Here is a 15,365-nt window from a genome sequence, read left to right as displayed (position 1 = left end):
AATCCGAACGAACTTTTTGGCCAACCAAATATTAGAAATATGGTCTTTGCCAAGGTGATCAAGTTACAGTGAGGTCATGCTGGATTAAGGTGGATTAAGGCCTAATCCAGTGATTAGGCCTGCTGGCCTTTGTAGAGGAAAATTGGGCACAGAGAAACATACAGGGAGACAGAGACTGGAGTGGTGTGTGGCTAAGAATCACCAAGGTCTGTTAGCCAGAAACCAAGGAGAAATCTGCAGCAGTCTCTCCCGCGGATCCCCCAGAAGGAATCAGCCCACTGACACCTTGATTTTAGACTTTGGGCCTTTTCAAATTGTAAAAGAATAAATTTCTGTTGTCCTACACCACCCAGTGGGTGGTATTCTGTGGAGCAGTCCCAGGAATCTAACAGACAACATATCAGCCCAGACTTAGCTCATGTTCTTTATATTTCAATGGTAATAAGCATTTTGGGGGCTAAAATATCTTCAAAGTCTCTGAATCCATCACAGGCCAAGGATGGAGAGATAAGTTACCAAGATTCCTTTCAAACTCTTTTTACTGTCAAAAAGCGAGGCATCTGTGATATTACTGTACGCTCTTTTATAAAATTTTTTAAAAAGAGCTCTGTATATTCAGAGGGAAAATTTCAATCCACTTTGTTTTGTTTCACACTGCCCCATACACCCTTAGGGAGGTCATCTTAACGCAATGAGAAAAAAGGACATTCTAGGAAATCTAAAATAAGACACAAATGGGCCTATGTGTGACACAGAAGCAGACTCACAGACAGAGAGAGCAGACTTGGGACCGCCAGGGAGAAGGGACTGGGAGTGTGCAGCTAGCAGATGGAAACTGTTACATACAGGACGGGTAAACAACGAAGTCTTATTCAATGTCCTGGGATAAACCAGAATGGAAAAGAATTTTTTAAAGAAATATATATATATATATGTATATATGTATAAACTGAATAACTTTGCTGTATAGCAGACATTGATACAACATTGTAAAAAATGACATTCTAGAGAACTAACAATGACTGTCAATGGCCCCAGGCCAGGGGTTACCTGGAAGACAGGTGTCACACAAAGCGAGTAAGCATCATGGCTATTGGGGGAAAAAAACTGGCCTTTAATAAAGCTAACTAATTAAAATCAACTTACCGCATATTTGCTCTCCTTAATGCAAAAGAATACTGTGTTCATAAACTGAGGTTGTTCGTGGAAGCGTCGATCATTGGCTTTGACTTGCCATGTACAGTCTTTAAAAAAGAAAGAGAAAATTAGCCTGTTGCTATGGGTTGAATTATGTCTTTCCTAGATTCACACATTAAAGCTCTGACCCCATCCCGTACCTCAGAGTATGACCTTATTTGGGAACAAGATTCACTCAGATGCAAGTTAAAGTAGGGTCATTAGAGAGGACCCTAATCCAATATGATTGTTGTCCTTAGAATAGAAGGAAACCAGGACTCAGAGATGCCCATGGAGGGAAGACAGTCAAGCCAAGGAGAGAGGCCTGGAACAGACCCTTCGCTCACAGCCCTCAGAAGGAATCAACACACCTCAACACACCGATCTCAGACTTCTAGCCTCCAGGACTGTGACATAACACACTTCTGCATTCAAGTCACCCAGTTGGTGGTAATTTGTTAGGGCAGCCTCAGCAAACCAATGACCATGTTATAAATTGACCACTGTTCATAGAACATTTGATTCTAAAAGAAAATCCTCATTTAAACATGGCCTGAACAAAAACCCCAGAGCCCCACAAGGTCACAGCTAAATTAAGTTAAATTATTTCTTCAAACATTTACTTGGTTTATAAATTGCGTGTGTGTGTGCTGTCGCTTCAGTTGTGTCCGATGCTTTGCGACCCCATGGACTGTAGCCCACCGCGCTCTTCCATGGGATTCTCCAGGCAAGAAGACAGGAGTAGGTTGCCATGCCCTCCTCATTCTATTTTATGGTAATCTGCAAATTGTTAACAGTTTCATTTGGCTCTCAGATGACTTGTGACATATCCCTGGTCACCAGTGTTCTAGAACACCTCTGAGAACTGCTGTTTGAAAATTCAGGAAGGTTGAAAAGAAAAATACTTAAGATTCCTTAAAAAGGGAGAAATGACCAATGAGAAGGGATAAAAACCAAAGTCAGAAATGCTCAAGAGGAAAGAATAAGCCACCCTGTTCATGCGCTGGATTCTTCGCCCCCTTTGTGGCTTCTTAAATTTGCTTCATAATTAAGTCCTCCAGCCAACGGTTCCTGTCTCCACACGACCCCCTCACCTTCAGCCCGATTTGATTGGGATGCTTCAGATTGAAGGTGGTATCTGACCTCAAGTAGGGCAGTAGAGGTCTATCAGAAATGACCTTGGTCTCTTCATTTTACACTGTGAATAATACCTTGGAGAGCTTGGAGAAAGTAACTGGTGTCTTCGTCTGCTGCACCCTGAGCTTAACTACAGCAGCATCTATAGTTAATTTCAGAAATTGGATTGCTGTCAAGTAATCAAAATAACTATTTCTAACCGAGTTCCTCATTTGGCCCAATTCAGACAAATTCGGCCTAATTTCAGTTGGCAAAGTAACCGATTCCTTTTCCTGATGCTTTCCTGAGTTTCATGCTAATTGCTTGAGGAGTAGTTCAATGAGAGACCATAAAGAAAGTGAAAATGGGTTCTGTGGTCAAACACATTTGTGAAACACAGTATCCAACATCCTCCTCTTGGACATTCAATGGACCCACTGGTGTATTAAAGTCTCTGAGAAATCCTATAGTAAAGAACTTATTTAATTCAATCTTTTCAAAATTAATGTGACCAGGGCACATTTTTAAAAAATATCACAGAACACCTATTAATATCGTTTGAGAAGTGTTGTGTTAAGCATATGCCTTTAAGAAAGGAGGCAAAATAGCACTTGGAAATATTTACGTTTTGGATCAAACATTTACTAAGTACTCAGTTAAAACAGAGAACCTTCCTGGACACTTGGACCCCAAGGCTAATTTATAGAAAAAGTAGAAATCTTGTACCGTTTTCTAGAATGGAAATATTGACCAAGAAAAGAGAAGTAATATACTAACCAACAAAAAAATGTCACCTTCACCTGATGACCCTTTGGTTAAAAGCAAGAAGGAAATTAATTCCCAAGGGTTGTACCTACTAAAACCATCAATGCATTTACCATCAGCCACCGGCTCAAAATCACCTGGAAAACATGTATTTAATACATATAAGTATGGCTACATGATGCTGGGTGTTCTCATGGTCACCAAGTCCTTTGATCATCACCATCTGGCAGAGAAAGTCAGTTTTACCTGACCCCTCATTCTGAACTCTTGATTATGGACAACTCTGCAACTAAAAAGCTGTATTGGTTGGTACAGACTACAGCAAACCAGCAGAGTTAAATGATCAAAAGTTTTAGCATCAGAAAACAAACAAAAAGCAACCCAAGAGGGAAATGGGTAAAGGACAAATAGATCATTCATACAAAGAGAAATTCAATGGCTCTTAAAAATATGAAGATACCCAAGTTCATCAAAAAACAAGGACAAATTCAATGAGGTACCCATTTTTATCCCACAAAGGCAAAATAAACAGGCCCTCTTAGGTGGTCTCTGCAGAGAACAAGTTGGCCACATCTATCAAACCTCAACACAGACATGCTCACTGAGTGTGTGTACACTCTTGGATAAAGAAATAATATATCTCAGGGCTATTCAATGCAGCCCTGTTTATCAGGGAGATTAGAAACAGCCTAAATACCACTATGAGCAGCTGGTTAAATATCCACACAATGAAAGTCCTTGTGGTCCACAAACAAGAATGAGGTGGCTTTACATGTACATCAGGACAGGGGAGATCATCAAATTACCCTGACTGTGCAGGCATGAGTGCACAGAATGAGCGCACAGTAGGGATGCCGGCATGCACACACACTTGCACATGTGTGACTATGTGTATATGTATCTATGGTTATGTAAGGTCTCGTGTTTGTAAGTATTCTTTGCAAAAAGTGGGGTCTGTGTATCTCCAGAAGGACACAGGAGAAATGGCCAAGAGCAGAGACAGAAGAGGCAGGTGGGAGTTCATCTTCACTCTGCACCCTTTTATCAATACTATGTGCAATAGTGCAGCCCTTTATCAATACTATTATCTTGGGGGGAAAAATCATTTGTAATTCCCTTTATTGGATGACAATAAATATGTTTATAATAGGTTAATTAAATAATAAATAGATTTAAATCAATATATGTAAGTTGCTCAATTTTCTTATGGTCAGGATGCCATTATGTTTAATTTTTTGAAAATATTACTCAAGGGAATTCCCTGGCAGTTCAGTGGTTAGGACTCCAAGTTTTTGCTGTCAAGGGCCCAGGTTCAATCCCTGGTTGGGGAAATTAGATCCCGCAAGCCATATGGTGCTGCCAAAAAAAAAAAAAGTCAATAAAAAAAATATTATCCCGAAAGGCAACGGGATGGTGAATGGGAATAAATCAAGAGGGGAGAAGACAGGAAAAGATGGAAACCTGTGCAGTCATGGGGAAGAAACACACCTACATTCAACAATGAGTAAATCTTAAAAGTATCTTTGAATAAGTCCACATACACGCACAAATGTTGCATTCCATTCCAAATCAAACATGTGACTAAGGCTGCAAGCTGCACGCAGCCGTCTCGGTTGGAGAGGAAAATAGAGCCCCGTCACACAGGCCTGAGCTGCCAGGGGAAGCAGGTGGAATCAGATCCCAGGGTAGGGCAGTCTTCCACAGGGATGGAGGCGGGACTGAGAGGAGGAAACAGCAGCCGCGGGAGGAACCCACTGTTTTCAGCCTAAATTGCTGGCCCTCAGCAAAGTGTCCAAACTCTTCAGCACAGCCACCGCCCACCCATCATCAAGCTCCAAAATGGCTCGAGGCTTCCTGGACTCTCAGCCCCTGGGAGCCCTCCTTCCTGCTGCCTTGCCCTGGCATGCCCCGCCCCTGAGACCACAGGGGTCAACTTGCCACTCGCCTTTACTCAGGACTCAGCACAGGTGTCCTCACCTCTAGGAAGCCTTCCTTGACCAGGGGAGGCCTCGCCTGGTTCCCTCATACCTCTGCTGAAGCTTCTCCTGCTGTCAGTCACAAATGCCCCCCAAGCCTGCTGCCCTGACACCAGCTCAGAACAAACAAGACAGCTTGGACCTTGGGTCCTTGGAGCGCTTGCAGATTAGCTGGAAGAAGGGCACTGTACAAGCAGTGTAAAATAAAAACCAGTGGTTTCCAAGTCACACTGTGATGCATGCTGAAAAGGAGGGGCGTGAGATTACAACAGTCCTCTCCCCATAAGGTCCTCGCTCCCCCAGGCTGAATTCCAGCTCCTCCACGTGCCACAGGCGTGCCACCCTACCTCCTGCCACGGCGGGCGTCTGGATGTGGCCCCCCACTGGGCAGCCTCCTTCTTCTCCCCGCCCCTAGTTAACTCCTCCTCATCTTTCTCTTGGCAGCTCGGGCATGCCTTTCCACTAGGAAGCACTCCCTGACTCCCATCCAAAGCAGGATGTTTGCTCTGACGTGGGAAGAGGGTGGGTGAAAAAAGCCCACTGGACTGGGCACTGGGGTTCCTGGTGATCTTGCCGAAAGCGTCATCCTTGGGGAGCTGGGGCGGCCCCCAGAGGGGAAGGACCGAGGGAACAGAGGGCTGTGATGGTAGAGAAATGGGTTTCCAGAAGCTCAGTCAGGAGAACAGGAGACAGGACAGCTGCCCGAGGCAGAAAGCAGGATCCAGGTGAGAGTTTGCTGCAGGAAAGGAACGGTTACGTGCATTTGTAAGCCTGCCAGTGCGAGAAGCGGGGAGGGTTAACTCACCAAGCAACGTGGCTGAGGAGGCAGGAGACGGCTTTCTCATCCCATCCCCAGGCTCAGAAAAGTAAGCCAGTGTGCTAAGGCAGAGCATGTGTTCATTCCCAAGTACTTCCATCTCTACACTGGTTCCTGACTGGCACAGAACTACCCAAGGAGTTGACCTGGAGCTACCAGGAGGGTGGAGGGGTAAGCTATATTCACAAACCAACCCACAAACCACCTGGAGTCAAGGAATTTCAGGAACCTGTGACTGAATAAAATTAAACTGGTTTCTTTAGAGTCAAAGCTTTCCGGGATTCTTATATGCTAATGGATAACCTTAAACTTCAAGAGGACAAAGAATTCTGGGTTTCCAGTCTCAGGGACCAAAGAATCTCTGTGTCCAGAAATATCTGGTAGAAACAGTGTTTCCCAGAACCTACTTGGGACATACCATTCTTGTGTGTTCACAAGAGAATGTCCATCCCATTGCATGGAAACATTCCCCTTAGTTTTGTCAACAGCCGCACAAAGGAAACCAAGGGTAGTAAAATCTGCAGGTTTTTCTTCCCTCAAGGCACATTCTGACAACAGGCTTACATCTGTTCTCGATTCTAGCAGCATGCAAAAAATGTCCTTCCACTGAAAAGTACCTGCAATGGGTCTCTCAAAACACTTGCTTACTAAAGTGGGGCTAAGCATCTTTTAAAAAAAGAGAACCAACTTTCTGCACTAAAATATGGTTAAGAAAAATGAACGTGGTTCTGGCACTCTTAGACACTGCTCTGCTGGAAGAGGCCCAGGTCCCTGGTATCACTCAGCTGGAGGGTACTTCACAGAGTGACTCACGCTCTGTGTTCTAAAGAAGTGAGCTCGTTGGAGAAAACTGTCCTTCATGTAAAATGTCAAGATAGACAGATGACAGTTAAAAAGGAAGTCAGAATGACTGGGAAAATGCCCAAGTAGGGATATGGGGGTGAAATTAAGAGGGTGAAAGAAGGACGCAGAGGAAGAAGGGAGAGAAGTGGGGGTGCAGGAGAGGATGAAGACTGGTTGCTCGGGTGCAGGGTAGAAGCAGGAATGAAAGGAAAGGGGTCAAGCACATGCTGAGTGTCCTCTGTGTGTCTGGGAAGGGCATACAGAGGGGTCAGAATAATAATACTTGGGGAGAATTCCACTGGCCATCCAGTGGTTAGGACTTGGCATCACTGGGGCCTGGGTCTCATCCCTGGTGGAGAACTAGTGGTCTCTCGGTCACATAATAATAATAATGATATTTTTAAAGTCATTTGAAAGGGGTTTTGAGAATCACCAAATTCCCCTATCCTTGGAAAAGACTCTGAAGAGCCAAGATCAAGTCTGAGCTCCCTGCAATGCCTGTGTTCTGAGGGTAGCAATCTACAAGAAATATGACCTGGGAGCCGCATGATCAGCAAAGAACCCTGGGCAGTAGAATGTGAAGGCAGAGCTGGAAAAAAACAGAGGTGAGCATTTCCACCCACTACGTGCCCCTCTGACAATTCCACAGACACCCAACCCTGTACATTTCCTTGTCCTGGACCACACATCTGATAACATGGCAGCAAGCCCAACAGCAAAGTTCACCCCTACACGCACCAAGCCCATTCTCAGCCAGCTCATCAGATACCTACATAGGGTCGAATCCATGATGGTTATACAAAACTTGAAAAGTGCAGCAGAAGAAGGAATGAGGAAGAAATACATTATTTACTATTTGGGCAATCAACTAGACCTCCCTTTGCTAACTCGTCCGGCGACTCCAGCCTTATCCCCATTCAAACACTATCCAGTCTGGACCTGTTATGACAGAGGCCACATTCCTCATCAGACTGGCAGTGATTCCATTTCAATGAAGCCCAACTATAGTGATTTCAATGCCTTCTCAGGAGGCGCTGATACTCAATAGCTTAAAATTACAGCCACACATCCACAGGAAGACCTGATCCTGCTCAGGGTTTGATACAGAAAACTGAGGAGGGGAAAACGATGTCGTTGAGCAGACGCCCTCCCTAGGTCTCGGAGCCTGTGATGGGAGGCGGCCCTCGTGGGCACACGCACACATCACCTCCCCATCACAGAAGAGCAGAAGACCATCTGAGCAGAGCAGGAGGAATCATTACATCAGGGAGATTTCGTGCTTTATCTGTTTTTCTACAGGTGAAATCTCTTTGGAAAACAAACAAACAAACAAATCAGCTTAACAGGCCACAGAATCCTGGAGGGAGAGCCTGGGGGCAGGGAAACACAAGGGAAGCTGGCTTCTGGTAGGCCTGGAAGGTGGGTTGGCAATGACGGGGAAACCAGACAAAACCAGAGGTTATTCTAACTGAGGCTGGAACGAGGTGCAGCGGGAGAGGCAGAAACAGAACAACTTCCTGGCGACTTCTGTGAGTGGGAAACCAGTTATGTCGCTGGAATTGAAGGGACCGGGGAGGAAAAACATTTTCAGCTTGAACTATGGAGCAAATCTGGGCTGTAAAGACCAAAGGATTGGCTTCCTCCTGGAGTGGAAGAGCTAGAAGAAAAGACCGCATGTGTTTGTAGGAAATGAAATAGAAAAGTCATGGGAGAAAAAAAGCACAACCATAAAAGTCAATTACATTCTATAACCCCAAATGACAGGTTGTCTATGGCCATTTTCAAGAAACATCAGTGGTGCTGAGTAAGTTGCGACAGAGACCATATGAGTCACAAAGCCTGAAATAGCTACTACCTGTCCCTTGGCGGAAAATGTCTGCCAATCCGTGGTCCAGAGCTGGCCTTGAAGCAGCCCTGATTCGGGGCAGGGAGCACTCTTTGCTGCATCACAGCCCCCCGTGACAGAGACCTACACATTCTCCCCCTGTTACTAAAAAGTCAAAACCATTTTATATTCACAAAGGACTGAACAAGTGTTACGGTGACTCCAAGGTTCCTGGGTGTGGTAACAAGCAAATTCTTCCCCACTCAGCTCCTTTCTAGAAATAGAGACATGCAGCAAGAACCTTCTGTTTTCTCTGCAGAACTTGACAGCTATGGTCCACCAGCCCTACCACTCTGAGGACACTGTGTACCTGTCCCAGCCCATCAAGTTTCATCCAAAGCCGAGAAAGAAGATGCCTCCTGGAGCAGCCGTCCTTTGCACCTGTTGCTACTGCCCACGTGAGGACAGACAGGTGCCTGGTCTCCTGACTCCAGCACGTTACCTTTTTTGAACGGCTCCCGGGTTTCCTCCGCTTCTTTGTTAACCCGATTCTGCTGTGGTTCCACTGCAGGTTCCTGGTCTTCAAGCTCATCTTCTGTTTCATCATCACTGTAGGGGACCACTTCATCATTAGGCTGAGAATCCTCGTCAAACGTCGTTTCTGAGTCTCTTTCTGTACTCATTCTGCTGGCAAACTGGAACTACCTGGTTTAAAAGAAAGGGAAACCAGAGTGAAATAGGACCCGTGCCTAGTTTTTGGTTGAATTCTTCCTGCATTCGCTTATGACGCTTTTGACAGAACGTTATTTACCCACATGGAAATATGACTGATGAAGGACCCCCAAAGTTCAACTTATCATGCAAATAAGAACAAAATCATTCATTATTGATTAAATGCTTGGGTGAGAATTTACAACAATAATGTAGCTGCCAACTTTTTTTAAGAGTATACAAGCTTTAAGGTTTTATTTCAAATTGTGTGTCTCTACCCAGCAAAATTAATTGGTTCACAACCAACATTAAAATAAAATGAAACAGATTTAAAAATATCAGAGTACAGCAGGCATAGAAAGAGTACTGTTTTTGGTTAAACACTTTTACAAAGCTGACACATACATATGTTTATTTGCATTGTGGGTCTTAATGGAACTGAATTTCTCTTGGGAAGTATGCCCTGCTTTCAAAGTTTGAAAACCACTGTCCTACAATATCTGGTTGCAATTAACATTAATATTCTGAGCTTCTACTGTGTGATGTATTTTAAATACCAGCTTAGTCCTCAAATTTTCCTAATGGCTTCTTGAAAACACATTCTAGCCTATTTTCCTGTGACCACCCACTCCTTATATTTAGAATTTGTGTTTGTGTATACACCACTGCAGAAAGTGACACCACACAAGTGCCAAGTGCAACCTCAGTTCTATTTACATTAGGAATATATTTACACTAATACTTCCCGGCATTATTTACTGATACATAAGCATCATACCTACATGTACTCAATATCATTAATAGTGGCAGCTCACATTTATTTCGTGTTAACTGCATGAGGGACTCTGAATGAAATGCTTTATCAACACTGGCTCCTTGAAACTTTCCACATCAGCATAGTGAAGGTATTATTGCTATTTGTAGTCTACAGAGGGGGAAACCAAACCTTTACAACACTGGACAACTTGTAAAATATTTACTGAAATTTGGAGGTAAGAACAATTGCTTTCCAAGGATTCATCTTTTATATTCCACCTTCATGTTTTAGTTTTTAGATATTTTAATCAGGGTTAGTTGCCTTGAGTGGAACTATTTAGCTGGCTGCACACTTTTTACCAAATCTAGCATCTTAAACATCTAAATTTTTATAATAAGTGTACATCTAATAAATGTTCAAATATTTAAGTGAGGATTTTGTCCAACATTATTTAAAATAAAACCCAGAAGCAACATGGACATCCAACGATTATTGCTATTGTTTAGCCGCTAAGTTGTGTCTGACTCTTTTGCGATCCCACGGACTATAGCCCATCTGGCTCCTCCAGTATTCTCCAGGTAAGAATACTGGAGTGGGTTACCACTCCCTTCTCCAGGGGATCTTCCTGACATAGGGACTGAACCCACAACTCCTTCATTTGCAGGCAGGTTCTTTACCACTGAGCCACCAGGGAAGCCAAGTAAAATACCAGACTACTGCAAAACATGAGTAGACTTAAGGACAGGCAGATTCAGGGTTAAAACCTTTAACTGCCAAGTAAAACATTTTCCCTCTTTCCTAATTTTCTATGGGTTAGTAAATGGCTATTTCTTGGGATGTTACACTTGCTTAATTGGCCTTACTTGCAGTTTTATGGTTTAGCTAGTATTTAAATTTAATACACTCCTTAGGGCTTCCCTAGTGGCTGAGACGGTAAAGAATCCGCCTACAATGCAAGAGACCTGGGTTCAATCCCTGGGTCGGGAATCTCTCTTAAGAAGGGAATAGCTACCCACTCCAGTATTCTTGCCTGGAGAATTCCATGGACAGAGGAGCCTAGTGGGCTACAGGCCATGGGGTCACAAAGACTGAACGCCTAACACACACACACACTTTTAAAAATTCTCAAACTCTTAAGAGCAGACTTTCATCAGAAATATTTCAGAACAAAAATAATAAAAGTGGTGACCATGTACTGGACACCCATTTTATATCAAGCAGGACAACCCCGTGAGGTAGATATTATCTACCCATCTTTCAGATAAGGAGGCTGGGGCTCAGCTGGTAAGTGACAGAATCAGGATCTCATCTCTCCATTGTAAGGGCACACACAATATGCAAAGATCTGAAAGCACCACAGAGAAAGTTTCCTTATTGTATTAATAGTAAGTGTGTGAAAGTGTGTTAGTCATTCAGTCATGTCAGACTCTTTGTGACTCATGGACTGGAGCCCGCCAGGCTCCTCTGTCCATGGAATTCTCCAGGCAAGAATACTGGAGTGGGTAGCTATTCCATTCTCCAGAGGATCTTCCTGACCCGGGGATCGAACCCAGGTCTCCTGTATTGCAGGCGGATTCTTTACCATCTGAGCCACCAGGGAAGCCCATATTATTAATAGTAAACACACACAACATGCATTGGCCATTCTAACCATGTTTAAGTATGCAGGTTAGTGGCATAAATGCCTTCTATAGAAACACTTCGTAAGTGATCATTTTGTCATCATTACTGCCGAGTGCCTGTGTGCTTATTTCCCATGTTAAGATTGGATCCAGTCCTTTGAGTTTGAAGGAGACAAACAAAAAGGAATAGACTTGATAACCACAAGCCATGTGATCCAAAGAAAATAAGCCATTGCACAACCCGCCCACTCACGACCCAAACATCCACTCCAGGCCAGATCTGTGTGGCTGCCTTGCAAGGCTGGGCGGGGAGTTCTAAGCTGAGCAGGAAGCTCTCTGCTCTGTGTGTGTGTGTGTGTTATGCAGATGTGTGTGTGTGAGAGTGTGATATGCAGACACTCTGTTGTCTTAGACTACCAAAGAAAAATTTGTTAGAAATCATTTCCTTGAAGGTCTAAATCATAATCCTTGTCAGGCAGGCATTACGTAAAATACAGATTTGGAAACTTTATGTCTCTCCCCACCACTTCAGCCCATCACAGACACCTGTGAATTTATTCAACCTTCACTGAGCATCTACTGGGCACACGCTGCGACCTCAGGCACTAGGAACTGAACTGCCACCCAGGTTACTGCAGGATGAAAGTGAAAGTGTTAGGCACTCAGTCATGTCTGACCTTTGTGACCCTATGTAGCCCACCAGGCTCTTGTCCACAGGATTCTCCAGGCAAGAACACTGGAGTGGGTTGCCATGCCCTCCTCCAGGGGATCTTCCCGACCCAGGGTTCGAAAACCCGCGTCTCTTATGTCTCCTACCGAGGGATACAGATAAGTAAATTATGTGTGGGTCCTGAGACATTTCTCCCCAAACACACACCTCCAACCCACTCCCTCCTCTTCATCCCCGCAGCCACCACCGTAACGCAGGACACCACAGTCTTGCTCCTTAGATGCCGCAGGTGCAATCTAACAGGACTTCCCACCATCAGCTTCCACATGTCCCTCAGAGTCATGCCTTCCTCCTGCTTAGACCCTTCTTGTGGATTATGGACTGAACTGCCTCCGCCAAACTGAAAGATTAGCCCTAACTCTTAATGTAACTGCACTTGAAGACAGGGCCCTTAAAGAGGTGCTGCTGCTTAGGCGCTTCAGTCGTGTCCCACTCTTTGCGACCCCATGGACTGTAGCCTGCCAGGTTCCTCTGTCAATGGGATTCTCCAGGCAAGAATACTGGAGTGGGTTGCCATGCCCTCCTCCAGGGGATCTTCCTGCCCAGGGATCGAACCCATGTCTTCTTTAACTTCTGCATTGCAAGTGGATTCTTAACCCACTGAGCTACCTGGGAAGCCCTTTAAAGAAGTGATGGAGGTTAAACAACATTATATGTGTGGGGCCCCAATCAGACAGTTCTCCTGTCCATATAAGAAGAGAAAAAACCACCTAAGAGCTCTGTCTTTCTGTGTATGCACAGAGGAAAGGCCCCGTGGGGACACTGCAAAATGGCAGTCAAGGAGAGCATCCTCTCCAAAAACCACACAGGAGGCACTTCTGTCTCTGCCGTTGAGAGCTTACAGTCTAGACAGGAGTCAGCATGTGACAGCCCGAGGGCCAGATTTGGCCAATCGTCTGTTTTTGTAAATAAAGTTTTATTAGAACACATCCTTGCTCATTCCTTCATGTACTGTTTATGGCCAATTTTACACAATAAGAGTTGAATAGTTGTGATGGACAATGAATGGTAAAAATATTTACTATCTGGCCCTTTACACACAAAAAGTCTGCTGACCCCCAAACTAAAACAAAAGATAATAAGAGAACAACAAAACAAGTGGTCAACAACAAATGCCCTCAGCCAGATATAATTATAACCGACCTGGACACATCATGGATGCTTTCTGAAGGTGTGAAATAAACTACCAGGGGCGGTGGTGGGAAAACATCCCTAAACCATACACTCGCCCTACTGATTGTTAATGGTACTCTTTCAGCTGCAGCACAGTCGTGTAACTGGAGAGGACGCACAATTCCAAATACTGAGGAAACAATGCACCGTCATCTCTGGCTTCATGTGAGGAAGCTGTGGTTATGTGTCTTCTCATACCCAGTCCAATACAGCATTTCATCATTAATCCATGTGCTTATAATCATGGCAGCAGATGGAAAGGTGAATAAACATTGGAGCAAGGCAGCAAAAATTTTATCAGGATTTTTGAAAACTTGTCAACGTAATACAGCATTCAAGGATTTTTCTGGTCACATGATCTTAGGAAAACAGGATCTTTAGTTCCTGCTCAGGCTGAGAAGCAGCATAACTTCATTGAAAAGAACACAGGTCTGGATTCAAACCCTGGCTCTGCCGTTCACCAGTTTACCACTTGGATGGGTTGTTTAACATTTTGGAAGGGAAGAGGAGAAGATGCTTCATTCTCCGTCCTGCCTTCTGCAGTATTCAATCCTCTTGGTCATAAACCCCAGAAGATAGGAGGAGTAAATGGCAGGATTTCCAAACTCGAACCCCTAACATCTATCATCTGTCATCTTTGAATACTTGGCTATGAAATACTTGTCAAGTGACTGAATGCCTGAAATTCTCTGTTCCTTTTGTAGTGGACGGGGTGCTAAAGGAGAGAAAAAAAGGGGACTCAGGCACAAAGAAATACCTTTCTGCCCTTGCAATAAAATTCTGAGGTCAGAAGTAACGAAAGTACAAACTTTCGCTGAGATTATAAGGTTCCTAGATTCAAATGAAGGGAAAGGAGGAACAAGGAGCGTCCTGACATGGCCAGGGTCTGACCTGTACACAGACACACTCAGAGGCTGGGGAGGCCAAGAGTCCCTGATCAATGATATCTTTGTGGTACAAATGGATTCGTGTCCACAGTGGCCCAGCCTAAACCAGGAAGGGAGACTCACGACAGTCATGTTTGTTCTTCTTCATCTTTTTATGGCTCTGTAAAGTCCTCAGCAAGAAAGGGTATTTCTGACATGGATTTTTTATTTCATTTGCCTATTCATTATTATTACTCTTACAGATAAAGCAGATTATTATTAGATACAGATATTTTTTATTACAGAAAAATATTACAAAATATTTAACATGAGATATTATCATGATATGCAGATTCCCCGGTGGTTCAGCAGTAAAGAATCCATCTACAATGTAGGAGCTGAGGGTTTGATCCCTGGGTCAGGAAGATCCCGTGAAGAAGGGGACCTACTCCAGTATTCTTGGAAAATCCCACAAACAGAGGAGCCTATCAGGCCACAGTCCATGAGGATGCAAAGATCAGACACGACTTAGTGAGTAAACAACAGAGAGACCCTAAAGCAGAGGACACAGTTAAGCAGCACTCATATTCCTGATCCACAAAAATTGTGAGATAAGTTTCAGCTGCTGTTTTGGAGTCATTTGTTATGTAGTAATAGAAAACTAATACACATACCATTAATCACAAATAATGAGAACTCTATGGTAAGATACCTAATATGGCTGCTATTGTTTCCATTTATTCCAAGAGGAGCCCCATTAAAGAGGCAGCAGCAATCTTTATCACCTGAGTCAGTCCAGACACAGGCCACACACCCTATCTGGAATCTACTCAATTCTCTTGAGAGCAAAATCTGACAAGCTTGATGACCGTTGTAATTAGACAAGAATAATCTCATAAACCAAGAGTAATAAAAACGTATCTAAGATCTAGATTAAATTCAAACTTTACACTGTTCTAGAAACAACACGATTATCGTTCCTAGGATA

General features: G+C 43.9%; 1 protein-coding gene across 3 annotated transcripts in view; it reads right to left on the bottom strand.

Annotated features, from left to right (window-relative positions):
• Positions 1-15,365, bottom strand: part of ATP8B1 (ATPase phospholipid transporting 8B1) — a 109,619-nt gene that overhangs the window by 44,791 nt on the left and 49,463 nt on the right. Inside the window, exons 2-3 of one of the 3 annotated variants that reach the window (XM_025273620.3) lie at positions 9,021-9,223; positions 1,147-1,244 (exon numbers count right to left, since the gene is read on the bottom strand). In XM_025273620.3, the coding sequence (XP_025129405.1) occupies positions 1,147-1,244; positions 9,021-9,201 (279 nt within the window). In that variant the 5' untranslated portion in view covers positions 9,202-9,223. Of the gene's footprint in view, positions 1-1,146; positions 1,245-5,838; positions 6,342-8,548; positions 8,936-9,020; positions 9,224-15,365 lie in introns of those variants that run through there. The other 2 variants (XM_044934578.2, XM_044934577.2) reach the window with 2 other exon arrangements.

This window comes from Bubalus bubalis, chromosome 22 (genome assembly GCF_019923935.1).
Source record: "Bubalus bubalis isolate 160015118507 breed Murrah chromosome 22, NDDB_SH_1, whole genome shotgun sequence".
In the NCBI taxonomy this organism is placed as follows: Eukaryota; Metazoa; Chordata; class Mammalia; order Artiodactyla; family Bovidae; genus Bubalus; species Bubalus bubalis.
Note: the sequence above shows the minus strand (reverse complement) of the source record. Positions and strands in the feature narration are given on the sequence as shown.